The sequence below is a fragment of the Arachis hypogaea genome, chromosome 16 (genome assembly GCF_003086295.3).
Source record: "Arachis hypogaea cultivar Tifrunner chromosome 16, arahy.Tifrunner.gnm2.J5K5, whole genome shotgun sequence".
Classification (NCBI taxonomy): Eukaryota; Viridiplantae; Streptophyta; class Magnoliopsida; order Fabales; family Fabaceae; genus Arachis; species Arachis hypogaea.
In genome coordinates this window covers 145,722,515-145,740,689 of record NC_092051.1, presented here as the reverse complement: position 1 = coordinate 145,740,689, position 18,175 = coordinate 145,722,515, and the positions used below count along the sequence as shown (strand labels likewise).

The 18,175-nt window shown below is 30.1% G+C and overlaps 1 protein-coding gene across 1 annotated transcript; it reads right to left on the bottom strand.

Moving 5' to 3' along the window:
* Window position 1: 1 nt before the first annotated feature.
* LOC112697560 (probable WRKY transcription factor 40) lies at window positions 2-3,041 on the bottom strand. Its single transcript, XM_025750794.2, has 4 exons — window positions 2,552-3,041; window positions 1,899-2,162; window positions 1,313-1,429; window positions 2-667 (listed from the first exon to the last, which is right to left on the bottom strand). Exons 1-4 carry the CDS (start codon window positions 2,561-2,563, stop codon window positions 263-265), a joined length of 798 nt encoding a protein of 265 aa, XP_025606579.1. The 5' UTR covers window positions 2,564-3,041; the 3' UTR covers window positions 2-262.
* Between the last annotated feature and the right edge of the window lie 15,134 nt (window positions 3,042-18,175).

Here is an 18,175-nt window from a genome sequence, read left to right as displayed (position 1 = left end):
ATTTTTCTTGAAGTTCTGATTTAACATTTGATTTATTTTATTACACTCTTTGTATTCAATTTCTGTCTCATAATTGAACAAAATCACAAAGTAGAGAAGTTAACACCAATGACATAATTTTTGCATGAGCTAAAACTAATTAAACTTACATAGTTTTGAATACAGCAATTTACCAAACTAAACTAATAATTCATCCTAATTTGACAAACTATGCTACTATTGAAGTCCTTAAAAAATCTCTATACAATTGCATTAATTGATCTCAGTTTTCATCACCCTGCTGGAACCCCAAATTGAGGTTTAGGTCTTGTTCCTTACTCTGACCAGTGATGGTGCGTGCAACTGCTTCAGCCAATGCTGCAGTGAACTCAGGATCTTTGATTAAGGAATTTGCATATTCTTCAATTTTGGTGTTACTTTTTTGCATAGTAACATCATCACAATATAGTCTTATTGAATCTGTTTGATGAGACCATTTTTTATAATTTTCTAAGATTGGAAGAGGTAAATCATTATTATTTTTACTATTATTATTGTTATTTTTATTAGCCACTGAGCCTTTGGGAGTGGATGAAGAAGGCATTGAAGAATCTTGAATTGCAGCATGGTTGTGCTCTCCATCATAAGTTGCAACTAATATAGACTTGTCATGTATGCATTTTTGCACCTACCATATAAATGAGTAATAATAAGTGCAACAAGGTTAGAGTCTATGAGACCAAAAATTTGTATCTAAATCACTCATCAACACAATAATTTCATTTGGTGAAAAAAATTTAATAATTTCCACACAAGCTTAATTTCTTGAATTTATTCACATGAAATATACTCTTTCTGTCTACTTTTAATTGAAGGGAAAAAAATTCATATTGATTACACTTCATAATTGTTTGCAGAAGCTAAATCTTCATTCTTGTTTGATTATACTTCTCTAATTTGAGTACCATATGCCAATTTTAGTGGGAATTTGTTTAACAATCAATTAGACAACCAAACATTATTTCAACAAAAGAAAAAAGTCGACTTAGTAGAGTTGACTACATAGATCGATGGTATAATAATCTTACTAGAGTATAAAAAACAAGTTTATATTATAATAAGTATTGAATAAAATTTAGCAAATAAGATATTGAATGTATTATATTATAGGAAGAATTTCAAGTGTATCAGGTTTACTGGTATTCTAATAATTTTAATCGTTGATCTTAATTATAAAAAATATATATAATATATATTAACTAAAATCGGTTAAAATTATCAGAACATTGGTATTTCGAGTACATTTAAAAACTTTTCTATATTATATATATACCTTCTTCTTGGCTGGGCAACTAGGGGCCATGGAACACCTGAAGTAGGCTCTTGGTGAAACATTGTCTTTGGTAACCTTCTGTCCATACTTCCTCCATTGATATCCATCTCTTATCATCTAATATCACCAAAGGGAATTCCAAATTTATTAATAAACCTTGTGAAACTTTAGGGTAAAAACTTGAGTTTTAATGAATAATTTGATATAACAATGCTCTGCACCCACCAAATAACGGTTACTTTAATGATTAGTATATTAAAAAAATAATGTATCTAAATATAAAATATGTCTAAATATATCAATTTTTGTAAGTGTCAGCATGGTAGGTTTCTTTGTAGAATTGTAGGATATAGTAAATGAACTAATATGAATTTAATTTTGATATATTCTCAAATTAAAACAATTTTACACGTAGATTCAATCACATAATGTCACATCATCAAAAGTAACTATTATTTTTATTGACTATCTGAATGGTCATCTAAAAAGATAGATGTGATTATTGTACGATTGTGTAAAATATTTTACATCAAAATTAAATTCAATAATAATAATAATAATGGGGCATGTATACTAAATTACTAACCAAAGTATCATCCTTGGGGTTGGTTCTGACAAAGATTTGCAATGGCCTTTTAGCTGTCGGAAACTCTAGTCTTGGTCTCTTGCAATTTGTTGAGTCAACAATAGGCATTGAATTATTGAAGCCTATTATTTGCTCTGATTCCTTGTTTATATCTTGAATTTGGGATTGAAGGCTTTTGAATTTGTTGCTTAGAACCTCAAACATCAATCTTAGAGCACTATTCTCCTCTTTCACTCGTTGCAATTCCACTTGAAGAGCTTCCACCTAAATGAAATTAAATGAATTGAACATGGTTAATTAATTCTGTATAGTTTCAAATTTCTTAATGATATTCATATATAGGAGTTTCATGTTTTAATGTTTATTATTAATATTGTTTGCCACTGCATAATTAATTAACCCAGAAAAGTAAAACAAGAACAATAATCTTAACAAACTTTTGCTTATAATAAGTTACATTATCCAAGGATTTTGATGATACATGATATACATAATAGTATCGTTTGATTCATATAGCCGATTCTATACGGTGGGATAAGATTTTATTGTTATATTGTACAGAACATATGCTTACTCATACATATTCATATGGTTAAAAAAAAAAAAAAGATGAAAAAGAAGCAAAACCAAATTAAGGAACCCAGATGTTTTACCTTTTCATCCATTATTGTGATATAGTAGGTTGAAGTTGAAGTTGAACAGCCTTCAATTACTCACAACTCAGTGATGAATTGATCTATCTATATATGAATCATATAATAAGAACATATATTGTAATAGTAATGGTGTATGTTCCACAAAAAAGGTGATATAATAATAAAAAATATATAAAGAATTGGGTACGTAGTTGAAGAGTAAGATGATAGAAATTCAATTCCTTTATATACGTGGCTACTCTATAATAATTGTTCTGGACCAAATACAATGAAAGCTAATGGCAAAGTATGTAGAATCTTCTCTCTTAATTCTAACAAGTAGTAAAATTGTTCAATTCAACTCCATGTGTTAGAAAAAATTCTAAGAGAGTTGGAATATATATAAACAATAGTATATAAGAAAGAATAAATTCTTTGAACAGTTGAAAGATGGGGACAATATTTTCCACAAATATTAGAGCGTATGCACCATGATGTCACCACCAATTACATAAGCATTGGGTTTTAGATGAGACACAGTTTTGTTTTTTCTTTGGTGAAAATGTCACCACCAACCCACAACGTGTTCTTTGGATCATTGAAAGCTAAGGATTAAAATTTGTTAAAATCGAAGAAGAAATTAATTATTTTTAAATTAAAATAATAAAATATATATTTTATTATTTTAATTTAAAAATAAATAATTTTTTATTTTATCAATTTTTTATTTTAAAGGATTTAAATTCGGATTTAATGGACTCTACTAAAGTCTTTGATTATTTATTAGTTTATTTTTAATTTTGATTACGCATAGAATAGAGACAAGAAAACAAGAAAGTAAGATGCCATACACATCTAAGAAAGTGGGTCCCACCAGAAAATACCGACCCCCGCGTGGCCCGTGGGATGGAGGCGGCGAATGGCTGGATGTGGATGGGATGCATAGGAATGGTTTTAACGGAAAAACAAAGGAAGCTAATTATTTTTTTATAATAATATGCTATATAATTAGAAAATATTATTATTTTTAGTTAATATTTAAATATTAATAATTTATATATTTTAAAATTAATATATATAAATTAATAAAATTTATTTATTAAAAATAATTTAATATTTATGCCGATTTAATTATTAATCTCCAAAAGTTTTGTTTTTTTAAGTGCTTTAAAAGTTATTTAATATTGTCATCTGGTTGACTCATTAAAAATCTTACTAATGAAAGTGGTGAGTTAAGCAAATATTTTGTGTTCTAAATTTCTATGATATTGATATTGTTAAAAAATTTTAAAAAGGCTTGAAATAATAAATTAGAAATAGAAAATAAAGAGAAATTGTCACAAATATTTAGAATATTATGGTTTTCTTTTCTATTTTGCATCATCATCATCATCATCATCAAGTTTTCATAGCTATGTATGTAAGAGTAATTAAGACTATGTTTTTTCAATTAAATCGCAAAAGAAATACAGTCCAAGAAGATATACATTCTCTATTAGTATTTTTGACCAAATTAAAAGTGATAATAATATTAAGTGACTTAGGCTGCGTTTGTTTATAAAAACGGGATACTGAGACATAAAATTATATTTGGTAGAAGAGATATAAATAGAGACAATATATCTAGAGACACTGAATTAGTATATTTTATGTCTATTCTGACAGAAAGGACACAGAGACACTAATAAAGGACACAACTTATTTTATATTTTTTCTTTCATTATTTTTTTAATTTTTCATAATTATATTTTTTATTATTATATTTTTCATTTCAAATTTTTTGAATGAAAAAAAAAAGAGAATAAATTGAATTTTCATAATTTGTTCTACTTTATTATTAAACAGAATACAATAACACAAAATTTTGTGTTTCTATCTATCAATGTATTGTCGTATCATATTTTTAATGTCTTATCTTATCCTATTCTTAGAAATAAACATAGCCTTATAAATCTTTTGGGACATAAGGCGAAAAACCACTAGCTAGTGTTTATAACAAATATTAAATAGAGTCTTGTTTTACATTCAAGTAATTTTATATTTAAGTTCATTTAAGTCATTTAGTTTACACTGCGAAACTTTGTCGTCTTCTTTTTCTTTTTCCTCCTCTTTCTTCTTCTTCTTTTTCTCTTTCTCCTTTTTCTTCATCTTTTTTTTATTATTGTCATCGTCAACACTCAACACCATCATACCACCACATCAATCTTCTCCTCCTTCTCCTTCTCCTCTTCTTTCCGTTTCTTTTTTATTTGAATTTCTTTAATCTCTTCCTTCCTTTTCTTCTTCCTCCTCCATCATTATTATCGTTATCGCCAACAATACCAACATTTTGTTAACATCTTTATTGATTCTGATTCTATGTAGTGATCAAATGAATCGAAAATATTATCAAGACGAAACCATTGTATAATACTAAATGAACCGAAAATGGTCCATTATATAAATTCGAATTCAGAAACATCTGTGTCTCGAATGAATCGAAAATATTATCAAAACAAAACTATTTTATAATACTAAATGAATCGAAAATTGTCTATTATATAAATTCGAAAATTCATAAACATTTGCGTCTCGAATGAATCGAAATTTAGCTCAAAATAAAACCATTGTATAATATCAAATGAACCGAAAATTGTCCATTATATAAGTTTGAATTCGATGATAACGATAACGACGATACGTATTAAAAAAAGACAATGATAATAATGATAATGATAATGGAAGAGAAGGATGAAAAAAAAAAGAAAAAGACAAAATTTTAATAGAAAAAAAGAAGAAAAAAAAGTGTTGTTGCTGACGGTAACAAAATTAAAAAAAAAGACGTGAAAAAAAAAGCATAATTCAAATCACATAAATAAATTTAAATATAAAAATATTTAGATATAAAAAATTACTCTAACTTTTAATACTTTTTCTGCCATCTCTAGGCAGGAGTGATAATAATAACGGTAATATAAACAAGTTTGTTTTTAGGTAGAAAAAATGATCGAACTTGGAAGAAGAATACTAGTTAGCGTTGGATATGTGATATATATGTCTCATCTTTTCGAGTCTTTCATTCAATTTCGTCAAGTCAATGCACATGTGGTCCTCGTCTACATGAATGCATGTCATACGTATTTTTAGAAGAAATTAATGAAATATGTATGTGTATCTTTAATTTTTATTTAATTAAATTTTTAAAATAAATAATTTTATAATATATTATTAAAATTTTTATGATTAAGATGTTTAAAATTTAATTCTTGTTATCTCAAATTAAAAAAAACCAACATAAAATAAAAATAAAATTACACAAAAATCACGTTTCAAAATTCAAAAAAAAAACTATTGTTTAAGAGTACGAATTATATATATAATATTATGTATTTTTATTTATCAATTTAAATTATTGATTAAATAACTTTATGACATATTTTTTTTTAGATAAATACTTCGCAATCTTTTTTTAAATGTACTAGTCTTATTCCACAATTATTGTCAATTTAATGTTTATCACTGTGGGCTATGCATGCAGACAGCGCAAGCTGCCATAGTCATAAAGTCTTTGTTTACACTGCAAATTCAACGCTACTTGAATGTCAGTAACCAAAAGAGATTTGAATTCTTTAAAATTTAAATTTTTTTTAAAGAATAAAATGTGATCTTCTATTTTTAAATAATTTTTTTATATTTATTTTTAGTCTTGTTTATAAATTAATAATAAAAAATTATATTTTACTCTTTAAAATGATTCAAATTTTAGAGGATCCAAATCCAACAAAAAAACCACATAATACTGTTATAAACGGCACTAGTTTTTCATTACTTTTTTTGAGATTAATATTTAAAAATTTAATTTCGATATACTAAAAATTTAAAATATTTTGTATAATTATATAATTATATTCATTTATTTGAATAATTGTTTACATAATTAATATAAAAATAATTATTTTTATTAATATAAAATTATATAATAAAAAATATATATAATTATTTTACACTAAAAATATATTAAAATAAATTTATTTTCTAACTACTATATGAATTCACTCAATTCAGTACACTGCTTAATAAGTAGAAGAATACAATCCATTCACGTAACTCACAATTTGGTTATAACTTCCATTGTCCCCACGCACCACATCCATTCACGTAACTCACAATTTGGTTATAACTTCCATTGTCCCCACGCACCACGGTATATATATATATATATATATATATATATATATATATATATATATATAGGCAAAGATGATACTATTGTGTGCTGAGTCTCCACTTGTTACTGACTCAGCACAACCAATGAACCAATAGTACAGTGTTTCATTAGTTATACTAATTATATTTATAAATAAGAATTTAAATGAAAAATAAAACATGCTAAATTAAAGGTACATATTTTTTAATAGGATTTTTTAGTATAAGAATAAGATTAAATATCATTTAAAAATAATTACCATAAAATTAAATTAACATCTTTAACAGTTTTGTAATACTAGATTTATTGAATAACTGTTTATAGCATAACAATTCTATAAATATAAAACTTTAATTATGTAAAAAGTATGCTACTCACTTTGAGTAACGTCATACTTATTTTCTACTACTCTTACTAACTTGAACGTCAAAGTGCCTTTACAGATATTCGATATTGCCGTTTCTTTTGATATCCAAGTATACCACTTCCACTTCAAACAAATAAAACGAACTATACATCAAACTCGGTTTATTACGCAGGAACATTTGACGTCTACCATGGAATCAAAATTTTAGATTAATCCCATCAATATTTCTTTTACCTTATTTTTACCTCCTTTTTGCATGACATAATCAATGGTGGAAAAGCAAAATAATCCTTCTCATACCGAAATCGAGCCATAGCCATTAATGAGTCTCTTCGGACTGAAAATCAACGGATGACCGACCTCAACATTAACCCACATTTTTTTCCACTTATTATTCCTCTTTTTTTCTAGGATTTCGATAATGTCTAATGAGAGAACTCCACCTCCTCCTTCATTAACTCAGGTCGAGTTATAACATATGAATATAAATCGAGGTTCGGTCAACCTATTAGCTCAACGATAAAATGTAACAAAAGGCAGATGACCTCAACAAATTAAATTATTAAATCATTTTTACCTTGGTAAAATCATATATACGCATAATCTAATTTGCTTATATAAATCTTTTACGTCAAATTTCAATATATCATTACTTCTTATGAGGTATATACTTCTTTATATACTTGAATTGCTTCATATTATTAATCAATCATTAATCTGAAAATAAAATTAGCTATTAATCAATCCAAAAAAAATTAATTTTTTATCAATATGAGAATAAATTCAGTTAGAAATTATCGTTATTTGATATATGGGTAATTGGCTCATCTTTTTTATTTTTCTATTTTATAATAATTTATGCATGTTTAATTTTAACATATATTATTTATGTTATAACATCTTTATTATTCACTCAATATTCAATAATTAATTGCTTTGAGTAAAAAATTTATCAATAAATTATTATGAATTGAAAAATTTTTCAAAATAAGTTATCATTATATCCTTGCGTCATACAATTAATTCCGTCAATAAATACATATTTTCGAATTTTTCAGTTTGTATCAAACAAATGTTATATATATGCCATAAAAAGTTATTCTCAAGAAAAAAAAATATTTCCCATACAATTGTATTATTGATCAAATAATTCTTGCCATTCAATTATTTTTTAAATAATTATTGACATATAACTCAACTAAGTTTGGAGTTATCATTCATTGCATAATCGATAATTCTCTCAATTTCTAATCCTTTTTATCCATCTTGATTTATTTATTTATTATTTATTTATTTGTTTATTAATTTCATCTATTTGATTATTCACAATTTTTCGATATAACTTTTTTACTATCAATGTTTTTCTTATTTCTTTTTTTTTAATCCAAGAAGTTGAGCTTAGAAGCTACAACTGTAAGACCCAAAATTTTTGAAAAGGTTTATTATAAATTAATTTTAAATTTTAATTATTTATTTGTAACTTTAATTTCAGAAATTACTTTATTAAAGAATATTTAAAGTAAGTTTTGATAAATTAAAATTTTTATCCAATTTTATCATTATTGAATTATTTTCTATTTTTAAATTATAAAGTTGGTAGTTATGAAATAATAAGAATTTTATATGATTTGGATTAAATAATTAATATTTTATAATTTAATACTTATGTTTCAGGAAATTAAAAAAATTAATTATATTATCTCTAATTTTTAGATTTGAGCTTTTAATTAAAAATAATTTATAAAATTGATGAACAAATAGTATTTTTATACATAATTATTCTTGGATTAAAAATTACTTTCAATTACTATATTATCTCTATTTTTATTTGAAATTACAAAACACCCTTATACCTATTTTCACCCAAAATAAACTCTAACCCTAATTTTTTCACTCATACTCTTCCTCACTCGACACACACGACACACTAAGCAGCAGTAACGGCTACAATAAGAAAGAAAAAGAAACAGAAAGAAAAGAGAGGAGAGGGATTCGTGGAAAGAACGGGAGAAGAGAGTGAGGACGGTGCCAACAGACGTCACTGCTATTGTGTTGTCGTGTAGCACAGATAAGGAAGAGCGAGAGCCGAGAAAGGAAAAGAGAGAAACAGCCGCGCTGCTGTCTATAACATTTCGAATTTTTAAAAAATTAAATAATGAGATATTTCAAAAAAATAGATAAAAAAATCATATTATTATTATTATTATTATTATTATTATTATTATTATTTATATTATTATTATTATTATTATTATTATTATTATTATTATTATTATTATTATTATTATTATTATTTGGTAAGAAACAGAGAAAGAATATTTGGCCGAAGCCTTGAATAAAGAAAGAAAATTTTAAAATGTGGCTTTTATGCATAAGTTTATATATAAAATCATGACACATGCCTTTCCTCATTTAATGACCAATGACCCTTGATCATGCATTAACATTTATCAATTTCATTTGATCTTCATGCATGATCGAATTACTTTGGAGAAAGAAAAAGAGAGGGAGCTTGTGACACATAGCCCTTCATTAATGAACTAAGACACACGGCCCTTTCTCTAATCACCACTAATCGTCATCTTTACCTTACCTTTCATTTCATTCACCGAGCCTTAGAAAAAAAAAAAAGAGAGAGACACCAAAGCTTTTCTTGAGGAAACCGTGACCTTCACCAAGACTTCCGTCTTGGATTTTTTGTCGTCCGTAATTTCAATAAAAAAATTTATTCAATAAAAATGTTCGTATCTTCTTTTATATATTAGCATTATTTTTTTTTAGAAATTAACGGTGACGTAGTTCTTCTTCTTCTTGAGTTCGGTCAATTAGAATTCTAGAAGGTACAAACGATTTCTGACGCTTTCTTCTTCAACAGTTCAATCAAAAAACTTCTCCAAAACTTTTATTGATTTTGATTTCATACGCAGATAGAGAATTTTATTTTAAAATTAACCGTTTTTAATTTAAAAATGTCCAAAAGTATAGTAAATAATTACAAATATATTAGTAATTATAATTATTGAGTTTGAATTTCTTTGCTGTGGATGATTGGCTGTGATTGTGATTGAGTTTTTGGTCGAAAAAGTGAATGATAATTGATTTTGGTGTTACTATTAAATGATTTTACTAGGATTGGAATCATATGTCAATTATTGAGAACCTTGTGTTTGAAAAGTGCTGATGGAAGGTTGGTAAACTGTCGAGAAGTTATGAAAATGAGGGAGCCCGTAAAGATGATAAAGTCGAGTTTTGAGGAGGGGTTCTGTCCGTATTCTTGTAAAAACAAACGAAAAAGTGATTTTGTTTTGAAAACTTGATTTTTATATATATTTGATTTTTATATATATTTATATTAAGAAATGATATTTTTATTGCATATTTACGTATATTGAAAAAAGGGTTTTGTATTCAAAGTTTGACTTATAAATTTATACTAAGGAGTGACTTGGGTTTAAAATCGTTGGAAAGAGTTTGAGAAAATATTGGTTTGATGTATTAGTAATTATCGGGTTGATTCAATAGTAAATGAACTAAAAAGAAGCTGAATTTTATTAAAATGGAAAGTGATTTTTGAAAATTTAAAAAAGATTTAAAGTATTGAATTTGATTCGTTTAAATTATCAATAAGGGTTTTTGAGAATTAAAGATGGTTTGGTAGGGACTCTTGAAGGATGGCAAATTAAAGCCCAAAATTTAGAAAAAATACTGTAGAAATTTTATAAAACTTCGAGTCTTGTTTAAAGCATTATTTAAAAAAAAAGTTGAATTTAAAAGGGTTAAGTACGATTTTGGTCCCTAACGTAGAGGCTGAAAATTTATTTCGTCCCCGGCCTTTTTTTCGGTACAAAATGGTCCCAAAGGTTTCAGTTTATTTTAAAATCGTCCTTCGGACAAAAATGCTCTTCCCCCTTCTTCCCCAAAACGCAGAACCAGAAGCAGAACCACCACCACTTCCCCCTTCCTCCCCAAAACGCAAAACCAGAAGCAGAACCACCACCACCACCACCACCACCAACACCACCTCCCTTACTCCCACAAAATACCAATAATCAGTTTCAAGATTATTCAAATGCAGAAACTAACATCAAATTTAAAAACAAAACCAACACACAATAACAATAAAATCAGAAAAATAAAAAATTAAAATCAGAATAAAAAGTAGAATCAAAAGATGAAGCAAAGCAAAAATAAAGCAGAAGCAAAAGCATACACAGACGTAGAAACAAAAGAAGAATCATATCCAGATCCAGATGCAGATGAAGAAGCAGATCCAGATACAGAAGCAGAATCGGAAACAGAAGCTGAAGTCGAAGCAGAAGCAGAAGCCGACAGTAGCAGCAGAGCAGTGGCGGAGAAGGAGGACGAGCAAAAATGGCAAACGGCCCGCGAGTGACAGTGGCGGTGTGGCGGTACAGCAGTGCGACAGTGCTGCGGCCTCCCCTTCCCCCTTCTTCCCTCCCCTTCCCCCCGATTCTCCTTCCCTCCCCCCACCCCCACCTCCCGATTCTCTTTCTCCCTCCCGTGGCTTTCTTTCTTTCTTTTTATTTTATTTTATTTTATAATTTTTTTAATGAGGGGTAATTTGGTAATAAAAATAAAAATTGGTAAAAATGACGATTTTAAAACAAACTGGAATCTTTATGACCATTTTGTAGTAAAAAAAGACCGGAGACGAAATAAATTTTCAGCCTCTACGTTAGGGACCAAAATCGTACTTAACCCAATTTAAAAACTATATTATTTGTTTTCGAGTTGTTAAGAAAATAATAAATTATGCTATAATTTTGAAATATGGAGAAAAGTATTTTTGTTTTGAGGTCATTTATTAAGAAAATGATTTTTTCTTTAATTAAACGTTAAAGAAATTTGGATATTTGGAAATTAAAGGTTTTAATGCTGAGTCCAAAAGTATACCAATGAGGTGACGTAGAGGTAAGAGTGATTGATTATTTGGTGATGCGGAGGTATGTGTAATTAAGCGGTGATGCGGAGGTGCGTTTAATAATGTAGCTTATGAGAAGGTATGTGTATGTAATTGGTGATGTGGAGGTATAATAAAGAGAAAGAAAATAAGAAGCCATGTATTAAAAAGATAATTGGAACGGATAATGAATCATGAAAAGTGTATCTCGAATAGGTCTCGTGCCAAACTGCTAACGTGGAAGTTCCCGCCTAACTGATAGCATATGGTATGTTGAATGGGCCTTTGTGCCAAATTGCTAATATGAAAGTGCCCTCCTAACGGATAGCCAAAGGTTGCTAACGCGGGAATGTTTGCCTAATTGATAGCCTGTTTCTACCGTGATGCCAAGATATCCTAACTGACATACCCGTGATGATAATTGTGCCTAACTAACATGGTAAAGAAACCATATTCGGGATACGCCTCGAATAACGTCGGGTTGCGGATAGACAACCGACGCATGAGCTCATGACCTGCTTAGGACAGATATGCATCATATTATTTGTGTATTTGCATTTGATTGTGGTTGTTTATTTAATTTTCCTGTGATTGTGTTGTTTGCCTTGATGACTTGCTTGTGTGCTTAATTAGATATTTTGTTGTTGTTGCGAACTTAGTAATGAATTGAGGAATGCAATTTGTGGCTGATGCACTATTAATGTGTTTGAAACTTTATTTAAGTAAAGTAATTTAAAGAAAGGGATTTAAACAGTTTTAAGTAAGTCTTAGGAAAAACTTTAAGAGTTCAATAGAGAGGACTGTTTTGGAACATGAATTAACTATTTGTAGTTTATTCTGTATTTTTTACGGTATTCACTTCCCTACTGAGAACAAGAGGATGACGTTCTCACCCCCTACAAATTTTCCTTTCAGCAACAGGTTCAGAAATCCTTGGCGCGGAGCCGCGAATGTAAATATGTATTCGTATTTTTTGTAGTTGGTTTAGCTTTAGAATTTCCCCTCGCTATTTATTGTTTTTGATTTTTAAAGGGGTAGCACTTGTATTTGAGTATCTAGAAATAGGTCCATGTAAATAATGCTATGTGAATATATATATATATATATATATATATATATATATATATATATATATATATATATATATATATATATATATATATTTGTGATTAAGTAATTAAAGTGAAAAGTTTTTGTTTTCTTAACTAAAGTTTCAATTCGTATTCACGAAAGCTCAATATTAAATAAACATAGTATATAAATAAAGGAATAGAGATAATAAGTAGCGCTCGGACTTTTAGTGCGATCATGAGGTGCTAAATGTTAGGGAGTTACACTGCTGATGCCAGAGCCGCGACGAGAGGGAGTCGTGCTGCCGTCCTTGTGTCGCCACTGTTCGGTCCGTCCACGAGCTGCCGCCAAAACCGCGCGAGGGGAAGGAGGCGTCGCCATCCTATGGAGCCCACGTCGTCGCCATTTAGCCCACTGCCAAAGCAGAGACGCGCGAGGGAGGAAGGCATCGCGAGGAGTGTCACGCCGCTGCTGCTGTCCGTGCCGTCTTCGTCATTGCCGATCCCCTTTATCGCCGCCGTCGTTGACGAGCCCAGCCACCACCATCATGTGCTCCATTGCCATTGATGGTGGTTAGCTGCCAATCTGGTCTGAGGGAGAGGGAACGCGAATAGAAGAGAAGACGGGAAGCCACCGCCGCTGTTGCTGAACCCCTAGAGCTTCACGCCGCCTCTGCCATCCAAATCCTCGCTACCGTTGCCGGGAACTCTGCCGTCGCCGTCGCCGTCATCGAGGTTTTTACTCGCGGCTGTCACTTGGGGGTTATTGTCGGAGCTATTGCCGGGTCGATTCGGAGTCGCAGTTGTTTCGTTTTGTTATTTCAGGTCGAGTCCTGATTATTATACGTTGCGATTAGAGTCGTTGTGGTTGTTGAGAAAGTGGTTTGGAGCTTAGGTTGCGGTTGCCGCAGTTGCGGTTCGAAGAAAAATGAGTTATGACGCGTTTTAGAGTTTTTGAGTTTTGACAATTGAGGTAGGTGCTTTTTCTAAAAAGCTTATTTTATAATTTGGAATTGTTATAAATAGATATTGATGTGAGAAATACACTTTTTTGTGATTGTATAAGTCTTATGTATTGTTTGGTTGTTTTTGGATGATTATGACTGTTTGGTTGATAGAATTATTGTTTGGATTTGTTGAACGGACGATTGCTGAATCTGTTTCTTTAAAGTTTTGGAAATGAGTTTGATTTGTTGAAGACAATTTGATTTTGGATTGGTTTGATTTGGAAATGGTTTGGTTGAGACCCGAAAAGGGTGGCAAAGTCCAAGTTTTATGGGAGGTGCTGTCAAAATTTCTATAAAATCCGAGACTTTGTTTGAAATGTTATTTTGAAAATACTGAATTATGCTTTGAATTGAATTACTGATAAATGGATTATTGTTTGAACTTATTTTATTAAGAAAATTATTATATTTCGAATGTAATTTATTTAAGAAAAGAATTATGTTTTAAAGTCGATTTGAAGAGGAAAATACTTATGTTTTGGAGTTTGATTAGGTAAGTATATTTGAAGAAGTTTTAGTGAATTTAAAAGAAAATTGAATTTCGATTGACTAATTTCACTTGACGATGTTTTAGGAAAAGTTTGATGTATTCTCAAAAGTTTTGATTTAGCAAAACTAAAACAATTTCCGAGTCTTTGGAAATGCTTTAGATTTAAGAATGAACTTGAAATTTGTTTTCAGTTTAAATGATTTGGTTTTGGTTTAAGTAAGTTAATTTTGAAATTGGTTTGAAATATTTGGATATATGACTTAGTTTTGGTTTAAATTCTATTTTATTTATTCAAATAAAGAAGCTAAGGTTTAAAAGGTTTTCAATGTTAAGGAATTGAGATATGTTGTTCTCCTCTAAAATTTGGAGACTCTGGTGTGGGATTTTATTACCAAATCCTGATTTAGAATGAATGATTTTCAATGATTTTTGGAAGAGATTTATAATTGATATGATTTTGAAGATGTCATTTTTAGAGAATGTTACCAAAAAGAATGGGTTTTGATTTTAAAGAGAAATTTATTTGGGAAATTGGAAATTGATGATGAGTTTGAGTATGTGGTTGTGAAATGCATTGTCCACCGTCGTAGGGGTTGTGGCAGTCTCCCACCTACGTTTGGATGTGAGGGCTGTGGCAGTCTCCTACTCACGTGACATGCTGATGCGGTATTTTACAACCCACACTACTAACCGGCAAGTGCACCGGATCGTACCAAGTAATACTTTACGTGAGTAAGGGTCGATCCCACGAGGATTGATGGATTAAGCAACAATAGCGTTTGATAGGATTAGTTAGGCAAGCAGAAAAGAGTGTTTTGGTATTCAAAGAGCATTAAACACAGACAAATAAATAAGTTGGAAATAATATAATGAGAAGATAGTTACGGTTTCAGAGTTATCTATTTTTTCGAATTAACTTTTATTACTAATTAATTTAATCATGCAAGATTTAATTTCATGGCAAACTATATGTGACTAGGCCCTAATTCCTTAGACCTTCCTAGTCTCCTCTAAAATTCATTAACTGCCAATTCCTTGGTCAATTAATTCCAATTAGAGGGTGATGATCAATTTCTAGTTCATATGCCAAAAGAATCCTAATTATCCACAAATAAAGGGATTATATGTCATATATCTCGTTAAATACAAACAATTAAAAATTCAGTATAATATGTTTTCAAGCTGTTGTTCAAGTAAAGAGCTTTTCCAAATTTTACAAGAACTCAATTAGAACATGGGTCATACTTCCGTTCCACCCACATTCATAAAATAAAGAACGAAAATAATTATTAGTGATATAAATCAAGACATGAATTAAATTAAAAAGATCAAACGAATCAATCCATGAAAATAGACAGAGCTCCTAACCTTAACAATGGATGATTAGTTGCTCATGGTTCAGAGAAGAAAAATAAGGGTTCTAGTAAAAATATGTTGTGTGTTCTCTCTAAATGTACAGAGTTCCTATTTATAACTAATCCTAATAAATTTAAAATCTAAAAATAATATCTTTTCCTCCAAATCAAAATTGAATTTAAATTCGAATTAATTAACAAGTCTTCCGCTAATGGGTGGAGACCACTTGATTTGTCCATTCTGCAGCTTCTAATCTGCGTTTTCTGGGCCGGAAACTGGGTCAAAACGCGGCCCAAAATCTACGCCAGCGATTTCTGTAAATTCTGCAGATCGTGCACGTCATGCGTACGCGTCAGTCACGCGGACGCGTCGGTCATGCGGACGCGTCGCTGAGCAAATCTTCAATTTACGCGTGCGTGTCACTCATGCGCACGCGTCGCCATGGATACTTCCAGATCACGTGCACGCGTCAAGCATGCGTGCACGTCGCTCCTCGCAGCTATCTCCTTTAATTCTTGTATTGCAGAAACTCCATCAAATTCCGTCGAATGCTACCTAAAATAAATAAAATTGCACAAAACTCAAAATAGTATCTATAGTGGCTAAAATATAATTAATTCTTAATTAAACTCGACAATTTAAGTGCAAAATGACTAGGAAAAGATAGACAAGATGCTCATGCATCACATGCATTGATTTGGAAAGTCGCTATGTGCCTTTGGCAAGGGCTGTGGCAGTCTCCCGCTTGTCGGAGGTAGCGGTGCCGGCGTAGGGGCCGAGGCAGTCTTCCGCCTACGTTGAGATGTGAGGACTGTGACAGTCTCCCGCTCACATAACCTTTCTGCTGTCAGAGTGAACTCGGGCACTATAAGGCGAAAAAGTGTGCCGAAAACTATAACTCATGGGCGCAAGATAAAGGCTGGGCACTAGAAATAGTGAGCATGGCACTATAACCCTAGTCGTGGCAGAAAGACGACATTCCGGGGATGTGTCAGGTTGGTATTTTGAACCGACAAGTGATATCACGAGCCAAAATAAGATATACATTCATCATATGCATCCATGTGGCATTATTTGGGTGTGCATATTGTAATTGGTTTGCCTATGTGAATAATTATGTTTAACTTCTAATTGCTATACTTGATGTAACTGCCTTGTTTGTGTTTGAACCTCTCTACTTGTGTTTGTAACTGAAATCGGTTGGATTGTAGTGAATTGGATGTTGATTGAGTTGTTTAGACCTGAGGCCGTGATTGATTATGTGATGGGATGGAGGCCGCGATTGGTTTGTGTCTTTAGTTTTTTCATATTTAATACAAAAGGTTTTGGATTTTGAAGAATAAATGGATTTCTCTTTTAAATTGGATTTCGGATTTTTTTTAATTTTTGATGTAAACCTTTGGTTTTTAAGAAAGATACATAAGACGAACAACGATCACTGTACTCTGAAAATAGTTTTATTTTACATATCTTATTATAGCATTTCCCTAACCCTATAGTGAGAACCAACGAGAACGATGATCTCACTCTCCTACAGGTGTTTCCTTTTCAGGATACGAACGAATAAGTCTCAAAGAGTTTATTTTCGTTTTTGTTTATATGATGTATTGTATTGTTTTAGATATATTTTCCCTTGCCTTTATCTTTACACTTTTGTAAGAGGGATATGATTTGTTTTATGAAATGCTTGTAAGTCAATATTATATATAAATATTTATACATATTCTTGTTATGTGTTGTGTATGGTTTGAGTATGTATTTATGTTTTCAATTAAAAGTCTTTTGAAGGGTTATACAGTTTTTAAGTTTTAGCCAAGCTCCTAAACTAGTATTAAATATATTTTTGAGTCGTCGTAATATCCGAACTATTAAAGTGACGCAGTCGGAAGCGTAACATTCTGATAGTAAAGGTGTTACAACAACTATTGATACGATTTCAATTTATAGGTAGAAAGTTCAACTTGTTTTATTAAAAAATATCGCAAGTCAAATTTGGACGGAGGCTGTGATCCTTAGTTATAACCCAACCCACTTATACCTATAAATCAAAATTTGAATAAAATAAATAAAATGTACTAAATCAAAGGTACGTGTTTTTTCCTTTTAGCGGATTTTTTGGTATAAGATCAAATATCGTTCAGGAACAGTTATCACAAAATTAGATTAACATTCTCAACAGTTCTGTAATACTAGGTCTATCGAGTAACTACCTATAGTATAATAACTCTATAAATACAAAATTCTA

Coding starts and splice junctions, on each gene's coding strand:
- LOC112697560 (XM_025750794.2), bottom strand. Junction 1,430..1,898: donor ACCCCAAGGATGATACTTTG/GTTAGTAATTTA, acceptor TGGTGATATTAG/ATGATAAGAGATGGATATCA. Junction 668..1,312: donor GTTGCCCAGCCAAGAAGAAG/GTATATATATAA, acceptor TTTATATGGTAG/GTGCAAAAATGCATACATGA.